This window comes from Sebastes umbrosus, chromosome 4 (assembly GCF_015220745.1).
Source record: "Sebastes umbrosus isolate fSebUmb1 chromosome 4, fSebUmb1.pri, whole genome shotgun sequence".
NCBI classification, from domain to species: domain Eukaryota; kingdom Metazoa; phylum Chordata; class Actinopteri; order Perciformes; family Sebastidae; genus Sebastes; species Sebastes umbrosus.
Genome location: NC_051272.1, coordinates 32,070,103 through 32,086,890, shown reverse-complemented (window position 1 = coordinate 32,086,890; position 16,788 = coordinate 32,070,103). Strand labels below are relative to the sequence as shown.

At 44.8% G+C, this 16,788-nt stretch overlaps 1 protein-coding gene across 3 annotated transcripts; it reads right to left on the bottom strand.

Annotated features, from left to right (window-relative positions):
- Positions 1–310: 310 nt before the first annotated feature.
- On the bottom strand, positions 311–8,821 carry si:ch73-62b13.1 (uncharacterized protein LOC100002270 homolog). 3 transcript variants are annotated; one of them, XM_037768737.1, is made up of 3 exons: positions 8,325–8,821; positions 4,059–4,230; positions 311–2,192 (listed from the first exon to the last, which is right to left on the bottom strand). In XM_037768737.1, the coding sequence occupies exons 1-3, from the start codon at positions 8,325–8,327 to the stop codon at positions 1,063–1,065; spliced, it is 1,305 nt and encodes a 434-aa protein (XP_037624665.1). In that variant the 5' UTR covers positions 8,328–8,821; the 3' UTR covers positions 311–1,062. The 3 variants fall into 3 exon arrangements, with proteins under 3 accessions (XP_037624665.1, XP_037624667.1, XP_037624666.1); XM_037768739.1 differs by lacking the exon at positions 8,325–8,821 and adding an exon at positions 8,129–8,282; XM_037768738.1 differs by lacking the exon at positions 8,325–8,821 and having other exon boundaries at positions 4,059–4,565.
- Positions 8,822–16,788: the final 7,967 nt, after the last annotated feature.

Below are 16,788 nucleotides of genomic sequence, written 5' to 3'. Positions count from 1 at the left end.
GGCAGAGAACCTGCAGCTGTCTAATCTCTGACTATACGCCACCACAGACAGCTGGTACCGCCAAATGATCCTGGTATTATGCTTTTTAGGTTCAAAGTTATCTCAAAATGAAACACAGTGTGAGCAGCATGTGTTCAACATATCTACTACAGACATATCAGCAGGACTGAAATTTGGCTGAAAGACAAACTTTACAATATAAGGATTGCAAGATAAAACACAACGGATTCGCATCGTTCTCTGTTTTCAGAGCTAAAACTTGCACTTATCCGCTTAAAAAACAGATCAAACAAATGTGGTTTCAACAAGATTTCAGCAGTGTGGTAGATATGTATTACTTACATATGAATAATTTATTTGAAAAAGTCTAGAAAATACAAACGGTATAGATACACCGACAAAAAAATGTTCAAACACATCCAGTACATAACGTTTGCTCGCTTGCATTGCAGCAGTTAATCAGTATTTACAGCAAAACAAATATGTTCTCATATTCTCAACATCTTCACATGGAAATTAGAGCTGCTGTGCGCTGCAGAAGATTTTCTACCTACGACATGACATTTTAATCCTTTTTTCAAAATGCATTAGAGACACTTGGAAGGCAAGCCCTATAATTTTTTTTTTTTTTTTTTAACAAATAAATCCTCCTCGCTTCCTGTGCGTCTCACCTTCAGGAACATCACTTTCTGTCTGACTTAAGGTCAGATTTACTCTGAAATGGTACCTGGGCTATTTCAAGTGTCTTTTCTCTTTCGTTCAAACACTGAATTATGAGAAAATTTAAATCATGAAGAAAAAAAAAACAGCCTAATAACTTCATCACATCAGAAGTCGGTGTTTTCGAGAAGAGTTTTCAATCAACACATACAGCAGTATAGACCTTTTCCAGCGCCACACACACTTGATATTTGGCACTTTTAATAAATGTGATATTAAATTACTTTAGGCATTATTAAAAAATAAGATAAATTACATTCATTTTATCAGCATCATGACAGAGAGGAAAGTCAGCTGAAATAAATAAATAAATAAATAACAGTGCATTTGTTTTAATCAAATCTACCATGTGACTGGTTGAGAGGTCCTGTGTTCCACTAAACTGTGAGACAGGTTTCTGAGTTCGGCTGCAGAGTGAACCTGCTTGTATCCCAGCAGAGCCAGAGTGTCGTTGCACAGATTCTGCACCGTCCTCACGATGTCAAAGCCCAGACGAAGTCTCCAGCTCTCTGCTGTTGCTCTGGAGTCTCTGGTTGTGGAGTACCTGTAGTTCCACTCCGACGGAGACAACGCATCGCTGTTGGTGTTCTTTGCGATCCACGTCCGCACCCTGTCCTCCATCTCCAGCCCCACAAACCTGTAGATCTCAGTGGCCTTGTCCTGCGGGTTGCACGCCAGGTCCTCGTACCGCACCAACAGGTAGCGTCCCCGCAGCCACGCCGGTCTTTGCAGGCCTGTTTCCGCAGAGGCCGCCATGTCCTTGCAGGTGCTGGTGATCTGCGTCAGGTCCACGTATCGAGGCTGCCGTCCCGTCGCGTTCCATATCTTCCAAGCGCGGAATTGATCTGAAAACGCCATCATGCGCGAGGCAAGGATGGCTCTGGGGTCTCTCACCAGGTGGATGATCTTCAGGTCCAGACGTGGATCTTCTGTCAGGGTGCGCAGGTCCCCCACCTCAGGGACTCGCACAGTCTTTATGGCTACGTGTTCCCTTGCCAGACAAGACATAGAGGCTAGGGTGAGGTTCAGGGCCCCACACTTTTTAGGACACCAAGCTTCATCAGGCGGATCAGAGGGCGTCACGTCCCCTCCTTCCAAGCACACGGGAGGGGAACAAAGGGCGTGGCTGGAGCTTCGGCGGAAGAAGGAGCTCGTGACGTGGTCCTGGGGCTCCGGGCGGATGTAATTCTCCATGAAGTGAAGGTCACAGGTGTACAGATTGAGGAGGAGGTCCCTGTATGCTCCCAGTAGAGCCCGGCGATCCAGGGAGCGACGCAGCCTGCTGCTAGAGTTGGTGAAGGCCTGCTGGACGTGGTAGAGAGGTTCAAACACGTAGAAGATCCCTGGGTGCTGGTTGAGGAGCTGCCCGGTGAAGGAGGAGCCGCTGCGCGTGGTGGCAAACAGAAGGATGTGCTTCCGGGGCAAATCAACGGACATCCAACTGTCATCGCACAAGGCTCTCCACCTGGAGTCTGGAAGAAAGACACAACCAAGTCGTGTGCTTTACATGTCTTAAGTCATTTTATGTGAAACAGACGGCAATTGCACCATGCTGTCTTACAAAAACTTACAGTAGATGATGGTCGGCACGCCGCCAGCTTGGAGAAGCAGACCGGAGCACCGAGACTGGAGCAAAGCAATATAATGCTGCAGACGGGGACGGCAGAAAAACATATTTTAGCCACCTAAAAGTAAGGCCCACCTAAAAAAATCAATATCCGTTTAAGTGTACGCTATACTTAGAATACTTACACTACTTTATCTTGCCGTCAGACAGCCCTTTCCTTCTCCTTGCTGAACTGAAAGTGAAACTTGTCTAAGATCTCTCCAAAGCTAGCAGGCTCAGATGACAAAAAACAGTATAGATAGGTTTCATTTTCAGTTCGCCATCGCAAAATATTCTAAATTTAGCGTTCACTTAAACGGATATCGATGTTTTTAGATGAGCCTTTCTTTTAGGTTGCTAAAATATGTTTTGCCGCCGGGCCCGTCCACAGCAGTACATTGCTTTGCTCCGGTGCCGATGCTCCTGTCTGTTTCTCGATGCTGGGGGCACACTGATCCGTCATCTACTGTAAGTAATACAACTACTATAAGTACCTCATACAATTCCACTTCAAAACACCCAAACTATCCTTTTAAAGCTGAAGCCAGTAACTTATTTAAATACCTACATAAATATGGCAGCAGTGCATGAGACAGAAAATCTGACAAAAATCATGTTACTCTGTGTACTCCTGTGCTCCTACTGTAATGGCATTTGCAGATTTCACAGCGCCAAAGGAAAACAACCAATCAGAGCTGAGCTGCAGCCGAGCAGTCTCTACAGCAGCTGTCAATCACTGCTCGCGAAACTCGCAAACTCTGATCAAGTGATTGACAGCTGCCCAGAGATTGCTCGGCTCTGATTGGTTGATTTCGCTCGGCGCTGTGAAATCTTACAAATGCCATTAAGAGCACTAGGAGGACACAGAGGAATGTGATTTCGTCTCATGATCTACTGTCAGGATATAGTGACCATTTTATAAAAATAGCCTTTTATCATATTTACTCAAAGTTCCTGACTGCAGCTTTAATAACAACATGGAATAACACATTACATAATCTGTTTTACCTGTTTCCTAGATTCAAGATATGGTAAAAGAGGAGTTATTTCACTTATTTCCGAAGAGTTACTTCAGCTCATAAAAGTGAAAATGAGTGGGTTTTGATCATAACATCAGTCCAGCAGAAAGTGAACGAATGGATCAAGCCAATAAAGCTTAAATAATTTAGAGGGTAAACATGCCTGAGTAAGTTGCTTGTCTGCCGGTGGTTACCAAGGGGGTTTATGAAATGGCGGATCTCTAAATATAGCGCAAATAGCTAACGTGTAATTACTGCTGATGAGGAGTTGATTGCAAAAGGGATGTTACTTTCGTGCACCGGAGCTACAGCTGCGCAATGAGAGGGCATTAATGGAGATAAATTGGAGGGTAATTGTAAAACGGATCACACATATTTCATTTCTCTATCCTCCACACTTGTTGGGAATTCCCTCGTTTAATGATCTGCTTTTCTTTTTCTTCAGCTTCAGTCACAGTTCTGATGCTGGCTCTTTACTGAATCTCTTTGCATGAGGCTAAAAAATGACTAATATTACAACCAATTAAGTGTGTGTCTGTGTATGCCCTCTGCTGGTGCTGCACACCCAAAATCTGTAATAACATGCATGCATTTTAGGTTATTTGTGTTATTTTTGCAATACATATGAGCATATATCTATATCTGTACACATGCTCTCCAGTAGCGAGGCAGGACAGTATGTGGGACAATCTGGCCTGACTGTCGAGGCGTACCTCTGTGGTGCCTGGTCTGGCAGCGGTAGGTTCCCTGACAGGGCCCAGACAGAGAGTCCCTCAGGGTGCGGATGGCCGTGTATTGGACCCCAAGAGACGCACACACCAGCAGCAGCACCGTCTTCCAGGAGCACTCCATCCTGCCCCCCCCTCTGGCTCTACATCCTTCACGCTGACGCCGCCAGGGAGGAACAGAGACACACAATGAGATTTAATTTTGATGCATTTTTCTCAGGCTTCATACATGTGCACTGCAGCTGCCACTCCTTTATGCCAGCAGCTCTCTACTGATGGCCAACGAGCAGCTCCTGTTGGAAGCAGTTAGGATTCTTGCTCAAGGGCACTTAAATACTAGCAGGTAGAGTATGTCGCATTAATTCTTCCCATCCAGATTTCCCTCGACGGTTTGTCCTATAAATTGTGCAACAGCCTTTAAGTAAAACGTTATTTGAGTGAATAAAGGAATAGTTCAACATTTTGGGAAATATGCTTATTTGCTTTATTGCTGAGAGTTAGATGAAAAGATTCTCTCATGAACACTCTCATGTCTGTACAGTAAATATGAAGCTAAGACCAGAAGCCAGTTAGCTTAGCTTAGCATAAAGACCGTAAACAGGGGGAAACAGTTAGCTTGGCTCTGTCCAAAGGTGACAGAATCATACCTGTTCACACGAAAAGGCGTGTGAATGACACAATAATGCGCAAGGCATTTAATGTGCAATAACAACCCCTTTCTTGCTTTTGGCTTGTCATTTGTAGCCTATATGCCATGTAGGCAACGTAAACGCATCCGCGTAGAGAAATAGCGGGGAGGTGGATGGGTCCAACAAACACACGACTTTTAACCAGCAGACCGGTGTTTGAGACTGGTGTTTTGTTTTGTAAGTTACGTTAGTGACGTTTGTCATGTGTTTTCCATACTTATGTTATTTTGTTTCCGTACGTATTTTCCTTAGTATACGTTCTTATTTTAAGTCGAACCATGACAATTTTCCTAAACCTAACTAAGATGTTTTGTTGCCTAAACCTAATGGACGTTACCGTAGTTTTGTTGCGTGGCCTAAAAAATGACACACGAAAAGCCTAAATTGTGTCCTCGTGAGCCGCGGAATGTCTGTGTAATGTCGTGCTATTTAAATGCCTTCCCGTGAGACCGAGTTGCTGTAAGCTCACTAAATAAAATGTTATAGCCTGTTAATTAGTGAGCTTTAAAGGTGCTGGTAGGCACATTTTGTTATCTTCAGATAGAGCTAGGCTAACACTTTCCCCCTGTTTCCAGTCTTTGTGCTAAGCTAAGCTAACGGGCTGCTGGTTGTAGCTTCATATCAGCGAGGAAGTGAATAGTATTTACTGAAATGTCAAAGTATTCCTTAAAAACACGTTTGTGTTTCTTAAAAAAAATAGAGATCCACAGATTTGTTCTGCAGAAAAAACACGACTCAAAGGTCAGACCTCTGCTCGGAAATGGTAGCAGTAATGTCCCTATCTACAATAGCTCCACTATTCAAGATGCCGTGCGCATGCAGACACAGTGTTGCATAATTGCATTTCATTTTCGCTTTCCTCTCTTCTGGGTAATTAAGCCTCTAAGCCCAGCAGAGAGCTACATACCCAGATAAATATAGCTGTCTTCACATAGATGAGTGGAGAAGTTTCCTTTGTACACTTCCGAGAGTATTTTGCCACTGGGCATGAAAGAGCAAAGGGAGATGTGATTTTCCAAATGGATTTTGAAAAAAAAAGGTGCTGGCATCCATTTGTCCCTCTGCTGCACCAAACTGATGGAGGGTAATCACACGAGATCCCCTGGCGCAAAGTGCATCTCCATCACTCACCTAGGCAATCATCATCTAAACCACAGGTAAATATATATCATATTACTGACAAAAAATAAATATCTCCTTCCTGTTTGCTTCCTCTCACCCTCCTTCTGTCACTCTGTCTCTCTCCAGTCTGCCTCTTGTTCATTAATGATGTTTATGTGTCCCTGGCAGACTCATATCCTCAGGAATGTATCACACTGAGCTCAGATCGGCTTTTGATGTTCCATTAATCACAAACAGCGCAAAACCAAAGACGTTTACTCTGTGGGTGAGGGGGAGAAGAAATCGAGTTGACATCATGAACCATTCTGTTTGAATACTGCTAAAAACAGCAATCGCAGAATGAACCCATCAGGGGGAGAAACTTTGTTGGCAGACAGAATGACAGAAACAGGGACGCGCTACTGTTTGTCTCTTGTTTCAGAACAAACTTTAAAGCTGCTCGGTCTGTTTGTGAGCTTGTTGAAGGACAGGAGAAGACGGGTGAAAAAGCAGAGAAACAGAAGCACGAGTGACTGCAGATAATGAGAAACTTTGACCGAGCTTCTTACCACCTCTGACACTAAAGAAAGAGAGGGGGGAAAAAATCTGTCAATTTGACAGTCCTGCCATCCGTACCCTACGTGTACTGCACAGCTGGCTGACCAAGGCACATCCTATGATTCCTCAGCGACAGGTTTTGTTTTCCTTTCCAGTCGTGATCAGAGAGCTTCCTTTGCCACACACCCTGCCGCCCCCTGGAGAATGAGGACAGATGCTCCAATGGATTAAAGCAATTTGATTTGCAAGTCCTCCTTTCTCCCTGGCTTATAACTCCTCCCGCACGGGGACTCACACCAGGAATAATAGACACTCTGTCAACAGCTGGAAGGGGACCACGAGCTTCAGATGGTCTCTGCTTTTGTATCCCTCAAACAAGAACAATGCTTACAGGGGGATAAAAACCTCGGGGACAGGATCAACCAAAGATTACACTGTGCGGTGTAGGCTACACTCCTCTGGCAGGTTTGAGTTGTAAATTCAGAAGCAGTTGCTGCTGCTGAGATAACATAGCTAGCAGCAAGTGTTGGATGTAATGACATTTGGGCATGGTGCAGCAGGGAAGGCAATTGCCTCTGTGGAAAATAAAGGCAACAAATGAGGTTAGAAGTTAGTGATGAGGGTGGGACTGAGGGATTTGGAGTGCGAGTGATTGAGGGATGTGACAGTGCCAAAGATTTTTCTATTAAGGCACCTCTGTGCGTTCACAGATCCTCTGAGTGAGGCGGTTTTATTGGCAAAGATCAATCCAGGGGAACACGGAGAGTTGAGCAACAGTGTAGCAACGCCAGGAGGAGCTTCAAGTCTCCAGCTAGTCTTTCTGTTCTCCATCTGTCTATCCATCTTTTCCCCTTGTTCTCTCTCTGAACCAACACCACACACACACACACACACACACACACACACACACACACACACACACACACACACGCACACACACGCACACACACGCACACACACACACACACACACACACACACACACATATACATGCACAGAGCCACAGGCAGCAGAGCAGAGCTGCTGCAGCGTGCAGAGGAGCTGCATCTGACCCTGGGGCTACAGAGGAGCTCCTGTGATAGGGGAGAAGATGAAGCTTGTCCTACATGATTCCTCTAGCACACGCGCACACACACACACACACACACACACACACACACACACACACACACAAACGCACGCACGCACACACACACAGAGTAAAGGCACTACACACACACAAGAAAGAAGAAGAATGAAGAAAAAGGTCAACACTTCATTTGATCTTGTCCCCGTGGTTCATGCACAAACAGAGAGAAACAGTAGGGGTTGTTTGAGTGTTAATTAAAGCATAACTGAACTTCATAACAATAATCTAAAATTTAGTGATGATGAAATGAATGAGTTTACAGTATAAAATACATGGATTAAGAATAAGAAACCTCAACTTTTGATCTTATCCTGTCACTTATACATCTACCAGTGCAAGTCAGTCAGGCTGTATAACAGTGATGATGATGATGAAGAGTAAAAACATTTGCATTTGGATATAATGAAAAATATATATTTTCAGTTATTGATACCAATATAAACTCAATCTGCCCTCGGGGTTATCACTTAAAAACAACAGTAGAATATTTTTTGGGAATAAAAGTTAGAAGAAAGAAATAAACAGATATCAGCACAACATGTGGAGCATCATCTAGTAAAGTCACTTTAAAAACTCACCGTTAAGTAGCGCGGACGCACTTTAAGTTGCTGTGTGGAGAAATCATTGGCACATTTGACTCCTCATATAATCACTATGATGATACTCTCTTGTCAGATTAGAGCATCTTGCTTGTTAGATAACAGTTCGGCTGCAGCGAGCTGCGCGTAAAAATGCAACAAACAGATGAAAGAAAGGGGAAAATAAACCTCTTACCATAAACGCACTCAGTCAGACACAGGAGGATTTTCTCCGGCCGGTCCAGACCTCTGTGCGCTGCATTTTGTAAGCGTGTGTGTGTATGTGTGCGTGTGTCTGTGTGTGTGTGCATGTGTGCAAGTGTGTGTGTGTGCGTGTAGATCGCGCGCTACAGCCGGTGTGTGTCCAGAGTGGATTCAGAGCCGGAGATGCTCCGCGGTGGATGGAGAGCAGCGAGAGGCTGAGCGAGGAGGAGGCATGTCTCAGCCAGCCTCCAGAGACCACACACAGGCTACTGGAGCTCAGTCTCTAGATTGGATGCAAGATTGCCTCGCCGTGCATTACGCTTTGATGCCGTAGGGTACGTGTCACTGCGTCTCGGAAATGCATGTGATCTTAACAGGCTGGTAAATAAGAAACCAACATAGTGAGATAAGCACTAAGTCCATCAACAACAACAAAAAATGATACTGCTTCTTCTGTATTGCCATCATAATTTGTTTGCAGGTGCAAGAGGACCAGAAATGTCCCATATTTCATGGGAGGCAGGTTTCATCAGCTCCAGCCATGCAGGCATCAACAATCACTTCCCACTGTGAGTGTCATTCCTCCTTTTTTCTGTCACTGTCATGCTCTCTGCAGGGTTTCTCACTACACACTCTTCTCCCATGAGATTACAGTGGCACAATGACCTCTATTTTTCCTCATTCCAGTGAGGATGACTGCTATCATCAGATGTGTGTAGCCTTTAACCATGTTACCTTTCTTCCCTCAGAATTGTTTGAATCATGACGGCACATTTTACCATTTAAAGGAAAAATGCTTGATAATGTAAAGTGTAAAATTATATTAAATGAGAGGAGAAATATGCTGAAAAAAAACAATTAACTAAAGTCTGCTAGTCGCTAGGCTAAATCATGCAGTTTAAAATGCCATAGACATGCAGGAAGTCCCCGGAGTGTTATAGCGACAGGGACGGCCCACATTTCCCATCATGCCTGCCTAGTCCCGAGAACTGAGTAGTTTAAGTTTGCTGTTTTATGTTCCAAAATGCAAATGTTAATGTAATGCGTCTGTTCAGAACACGGTGGCTTTTGTTGATTATAGTGATTTTTGTGCTGGTTTATAGTTTTAACCATCTCGATGGTCGAGATCGGAAGTTAATTTTGATGGATTTCCGATTTAGAATCAAAATCGTGACAAACCTAGTATTTATATATTTTCCAATATGTCCATATTCTGGAGGCAGGTTTCATCAGCTCCAGCCATGCAGGCATCAACAATCACTTCCCACTGTGAGTGTCATTCCTCCTTTCTCTGTCACTGTCATGCTCTCTGCAGGGTTTCTCACTACACACACTTTTCCCATGAGATTACAGTGGCACAATGACCTCTATTTTTCCTCATTCCATTGAGGATGACTGCTATCATCAGATACCCCCCTCTTCCTCACTCTGCTGCTGGCTCCCCAGTGTGAAGGGATGGGTGCCATATCATTGCCCCTGGGGGGGGTTACCGCAGGGTCAGACTTAGCCTGTGACAGCTCCATTACTCCTGGGAATGGGGGTCGATTCTGTTTGCGCTCCATCAGATTTATCTCCCGCTGTGGCGGAGTCACGCTGGCTAAAGTGTATCTTTACTGTGTGATTCGCAGACAGATTGGTGAAATAATGTCGTGGCAGCATCTCAGTTCTCGCTTGTATCATTTCTGCTGTTGGATGATTTAAGCCTTGAACCCTTTTTATCAGCGGGGGATTGGTTGTTACAACTTTTCCGACCTCATCTAACCTGTGTTTAAACCTTTCAGGCAGTACATGTGAATACACCAAATTGAAGGCAAATTATCTCAGAAATGGGAACTGGAGGGGGGCTACATGGAGCTCTACCTACGCAGACACAGAACAGACTCTCTCTGGTGATACAAGGCTTACCAGCCAAAGGTCTTCCTGTACAAGCACACACAAAGGACGACAAGCTGCCAAGAACGCCCGGCGAGTGATACAAGAGTGTCCTGTCCTCCGCACCTCTCAGCGCCGATCCCTCGCTCTGCCTGCCTGCAGCATCGATTCCCGTGCTCCGAGCAGCCAAACGCCCCCACACTTTTCTTGGTGAGATTTAAAACAGGCAATAAGAAAAGAAAAGTTGAATCTTCTGTGAGCGAAAACTGAATCCTCCACGGGCCTCCCTGTTTAGCTATACCAACACTTTGCTCTTCACCACGCACACATGCAAAAATCAAATGCGCAGAAGAGATTCGGGGCGCCTTTCATTTTTCTTTTTCCAGAACTATCAGGCTCTCAACAAATGCCTCACCAATCTGCAGTCTTTCTTCCCAATATCTCTGTGATCCACCCCGTATCTGATGTTTAACATGACAGCAGTCTTTCATCATAAAGTGGATGGAAATGCTCAGCTGAAATCTCTCTCTACTGTTTGGGATAACCTTGTCTCCTTAGCTCACTGACTGCTTTTCTATATCTGGGGCTTCCTTGGCAATTTCTGCACCTTCCACTTTCTTTTAAAGACATGATCCGTCAGTCAGATTATCTGTCAGTCAGCTTGTCAGAAAGGAAAAGCAGCTCCTACAAAAGTTATCTAAGGCAGGAATTTTGCCTGTGGAGGAAAGCAAGTGTTTCTATACGCTTCGTCTTATTTGAGGGAGCGAGAAAAAAAACAGCAGGCCCTTTATTCAGCCCTCCCTCGCTGTAAGTGCAATAAGCAGGTGAAAAGAAATCTCATTTCACCCACGAGTATGCCAGCAGAGACAGCTAAATTTAATTCAGCAAACAACCGGCACTGGGCACACTGTCTCTATCTCACACTGGTATTGCACTGGCAACATCTGCAGAACTTCTCCAGAGTTACTGTTGTGTGGACAGTAAGAACACCATGCAGACACACAATTATTTCATTCAAAGGAGGAGTTTGACACTTTGGGAATGTGCTTATTGGCTTTTTTTTCCAAGAGTTAGATGACAAGATTGATACCATGGTAAATATATGGCTACAGCCAACAGCTGGTCAGCTTAAAGGTACAGTGTGTAGGATTTGGTGTTGCAGATTGTAACCAACTGAGTACCCCTCCGCTCACTCCTCCCTTTCTAAAGCTGGGGACACACCTACCCAACATCAGAGAACTAGCGGCGACAAAGGCCGCATGTTGAGTCACCTCATGTCGCCTTTGTCTTGACGTCAAACACACAGCAAAGACGACAGCCGACAGCCAACTACCATGGACGTTCTGCACCTGCGTGAGAGGAAATAACTCTCCACAACAGCAGGCAGTGGTCGTCTGTATTCGTCATTCAAAAAGGTAAAACCGGAAGACCGAGGACGGCGGATATACAAGCCGTTGTTATGATACGTACATGAAATAAAGCGGCGTTTGACGACCATTTTAACACCACTCTCACTCACCACTTAGCTTCATTCCAGACGGCCATGTCATTGTGAAAATATCCGTGTGTTGGAATGATCAGATGAGATGAAGACGAACATTGAGAAGAGCCTTCTGTGTGTCCTCTTGAGTTTACTTGTTGGCTTGCTTTCCACACATCCATTTCTCTCCTCGTGCACTGATTTGTTTAAGCTGAACAGCAAATCAGTGTGATTTCTCTCACCGACAGGCGCCGAAAATACTCAGACATAGGCAGGGTAGAGCCAATGGATGCTTACCGACGGCCCAAAATTTTCCGACGGCCGACCGTTGGCTTGGTGTGTCAAGGCCTTAAGAGTGCGGTAACGTGAGCCGCTCAGTGCAAACTCCTACCATAATAACACTACTTTAGGAGGAACGGAGGTCAGACGGAAGCTGGCGGCACTACGGTTCTGCACTCTAACTAACGTTACCATAGTTTCACGTGTGTCGTAGAATTACGGTGGCCTTCAGGCAACGTAAAAAATGCTAAAGGCTCTCTCTAAGGCCAGTGTTTGGTTTGTCCGTTCTGGGCTACTGTAGAAACATGGCGGTGCAACATGGTGGATACTGTGGAGATGACCCGCTCCCTGTGTAGATACGAAGGACTCATTCTAAGTTAATGAAAACACAACAATTCTTAGTTTCACGTGATTATACACTAATGAAAACACAGCTATGAATATTATATTCCATTTCTGCTGATAGATCCCCCGAATTTATTACACATTTAATTAATGTTAATTTTAACTTAAAACAAAGACTGGAAACAAGGGGAACCACCAAGCCTGGCTCTGTCGAAAGGTAACAAAATCTACCAACCACCACCTCTAAAGGTGTGTTCAGACCTTAGACTGTAAGGTTCAGACAGAAAGCCAAGCAAATTTTCTACTTTCTGCACAAATTTGACTGCTGGACCGCTTGTGAAGCCCGTGTTCATTTGCCCCAAACATCCAATGTACCAACGCTGGTTGCCTGGCAACATAACCACTCGTGAAACAGTGAAATGCTGTTTTCACAGTTTGATTTCTTGTACAGATTAAACAAACAAGATATGATGGATTTTGTTACCTTTGGACAAAGCCAGTTTAGCGGTTCACCCATTTACAATCTTAATGCTGGCAAGCATGTTAGCTTCAGTTAAACTTGCATTCTTTATAATATCCAGCAGGGGGCGACTCCTCTGGTTGCAAAAAGAAGTGTGATTGTATAGAAGTCTATGAGAAAATGAGCCTACTTTTCACTTGATTTATTACCTCAGTAAACATTGTAAACATGAGTTTATGGTCTCAATAGCTAGTTTCAAGTCTTCTTCAATACAGCATGATGTTCATTTAGTAAATTATGATCCCATTTAGAGTCAAATAGACCATAAAGCAGGGTATGCTTTAGGGAACGGCTACCTTGTGATTGACAGGTCGCTACCACGCCGTTGTCCAGTCTGGGAGTCTTACAACTTCAACCCTTTCACAGTGTGTTTTCAGTTCATGAAAGTTAATTATAACCTTTTTGGTCGCCTAAAATTGTCTTATTCAGCGTTCTGTTGTACCGCCATCTTGGGTCACTTCTGGTTGCAAAAGACCAACATGGAGACGGCCAAAATGCAGAACTCGAATTTTCAAAACGGCAGTCCACAATGCCAATTTTTTTTTCAAATAGATATGGAGTTTTTTTTGCCTAATATTTCTTGACTGTTAATGGGAGGTCATGACTGAATTCAATGACGCTGACTCCAATCAGACTTAGTGTCTGAGTCTGTTTGATCGCTTGTTATCCTTAAGCCCACAGAACTCCTGGCTGCCTCAGTTCAGTGTTCAGTAAGCCATTTAGGAAGAAGAGGATCATCTGGCATAAATTTGTCTCGCCCGAAGACAATCCCATCGCTGGCTGTTTTCTATGAAAACTCCAAATCACAGAAGGAGCGGACCGCCTTTATAAACCAAAGCTTTCAGCTAACATTTACCCAGCCGTGGTTGCTTGCCAATTTCGCGAGGCTTCATTTATTAAATTTAGGCGGGAGGGGTTGCAAGCCGCTGTGCTTTGCTGCCGGTGGAGTGAGAGAAATCTGTTGAGTGACACGCGGGATGATGAGAGGAAGGAAGAATGTGGGACATGAGGGATGAGAGAGGCACAGAGAGAGAGAGAGATTACAGCGGAGAGGAGGAGGAGAGGAAGAGCAGGAGGGGGAACGAGACAGTTTACACCCGCCATCTGTGCATCAAAGGTGTGGCTGTGCTGGCTTGCCTTCACGACGCACGTCTGTGTGATTGTTTTTGAACGAGAGATCTCTTGAATATAGATGGTCTCATTTTCACTCCCCTGTCTGCCGAGATCTCCCAAATTTTTTTGTATTTCATCTGCACATGAGCGAGCAAGTCGGCTCTGCTGTTGTGTTGTTGAACCCTGCTGTGTGCTTCTGAGCAAAGACTTGTAATTATCTGCTGTATGCGTGCGGGTAGCTCAACGCCATGTAATGAAATTAAAACTTTTTCCTTGCTTTTAAAGTTTTCTCCTGGCACCCATCAAGACACTCATAGACAACTCTTTTACTTCTTGAACGCCAGAGGAGCCAATTACATGACTAAGGAGACTCTCTGTTCCCTCGTGATGCTTCGCACCAACACATGAAAAGGTAGATAGACTAATTGTTACTTGTAAACATCACAACAATGAGCACAATCGCGAAAGGGGATTACAAAAAAAACAGAATGATTACTTGTGATGCACCTTCTGCTCTCCAACAGTTCCATCCCACAGGGGAGTTGGAGTTTTACAATCTGACAGAGAGCGAGTATCACAGCATCTCAGCCCCGTCGCCCACTAGTTTCTAAGTTATAGACTTCAAATCAAATCTACTGAAAGCCTTTGAGACTTCCAGAGGGAAGTCAGTTTTATTGAGAGCGTTTGATTGGTCCTGGTCTCGCTTGGTTTGCCCCTCTGAAAATAACAGACATAAATTCCTGCGTGGCTGCGATCCAACCAGACACCTCCACATGTCTGGGGTAGTGAGTAGACCGCTATTAGCTAAGAAAAGCCCCAAGTGGCTCGTCTCCCTCCTGCCTCTAACACGTTTTCTTTCTTTTTTTTTTATATAAACCCAAAGGCCTCCCACTGCAACCGTTTTTCCCCCAGCACTTTCGCTGTGAAACCAGCCCATCAGCAGTGCTCTCTGGTGCATAATTGGTGCCATTAGCACAACACATCATCACACTCTCAAACACTGGACAGCAGCAATAGCGAGGTACCCTGCTTTCTCGCTTTCTCCCTTTCTATCGCTCTTTATCCCACCAACTGTTTCACACTCACAGAGCTCGCAGCCATCACATTTGTGGGAGTAATGGGCCTGGCAAATTACAGCAGATCGGGCCTCAGCAGGCTCAGACTGGCAGCCACCAGGGAGCACCGAGCAGACGTGCTGATTCTACAGAACACGGCCTCCTGATCGGACAGAAAGAGAGGTGCCCTGGGAGGGATCATGTTAACATCCACCGGCTGTGATTTTGATTGTTGCATTCGCGTGAAAAATGGACCAGTGTGTGCGTGTGTGAGCGAGAAAAACTTTAGATAATCTTCAAATTGGGAGTCTAGTCACACGTCTCGGTGTGTTCTGCAGAACTTGTACAAGCCAAAGTGACCACAAGAGACTCCGGGTAACAACTTGTCGAAACACAATTTCCTGGCTGATTTCATTGATTATTTTCTAACTTTGGATCTGCCCTGCCACCGCGCTGGCTCACAGTTTGCTTAAGTTCGAACACTCATGCAGTCCAGACAGAGGCAGACATGCAGCTGAAACACGCCCTCCCACACACACACACACAGGTGGTCCAAGAGATACCTCGACAATTAAGCCGATTCATTTAGAGTCTCTCTCACTGTAACAAGCTGAAGGAAGCTTGCTGCTGGATCTCGCTGTTCTCTGAGGCGTGCTGATTCCTCGGTGCTCCGTCGGGCCTCCCGGGGGCTTTTCTGTGTGACCGAGCCCTTTCTTAATTACACCTGAGAGCAGCGAGCAGCTGCTCCTCTTTCACATCTGTGTCTCCATCAATCAAGCCTGTGAAGGGGCGTATGGAAAGCAAACTGGCAAATATGGAAGACTATCTCTCTCTCTCTCTCTCTCTCTCTCTCTCTCTCTTTCTCTCCTCTCTTTCACTCATCTGATTCGTCTGTACTTCTTAGGCGGAAACATGTCTGTGAAAGATGTTATGTCAAGTTGTCAGCTTCACTTTGACTTTAACCCTTGTGTGGTGTTCGGGGTCTGTGGGACCCGTTTTCAATGTTTACTAAAAGAAAAATGATGTGATTCATTATTTTTTCAACCTCAGACTCATTGGCCTTGGCTCATTTTCTATGAAGAACATATGAAAGAACACATTTTTCAATGACTGCACACTGTACACCCCCTTACACAATTATATTACATATGTGATGTTCGGGTCCTCTGGACTCCCGAGTGAGATAAATGTGTGGAAATTGTAGGTGCTGTTTACAGTACCTACACTCTGTCATCCTCTGACCTGGGCCTGCTGTAAGTGTGTGTGTGTGTGTGTTTGTGTGTGTGTGCGTGTGTGCGCGTGTGTGTTTGTGTGTTTGTTTCTATGTGTGTGAGTTTTGTCTTTCTGTTCCTGCTGTTCCCGCATGAAGTTGTTACATTTCAAGCACCGACACCTGTCTGCTCCCACATTCCCGCACATTTTACCCTCTGTCTTGCGGGAACTAGTCTATATTTTCTCGCACTATATCCCAGCTGCCATATGCTGTCTATATTGCTTGTAATTGGGATAAAATAAACATCTGTTAAGTATTTTTACATAGATTGTTATGGCTGTATTGATTTAAAAACCCAATAATGGTGTGGGTCCAACAGACCAGCGGACATTGGCTGAGAAACAAAAACATGAACACCACACAAGGGTTAAAGGTTTGAAATTCTGAGCATTTATATTGCCTCCACACAGCTCTCAACATGGCGACGGCTAACAGCGGTAACAGTGCAAACATCAGCAACAATTCTGACAGAGCTAATAGTGTTAACATGAGGGGGAACGAGAGGGTGGGTGCTACACT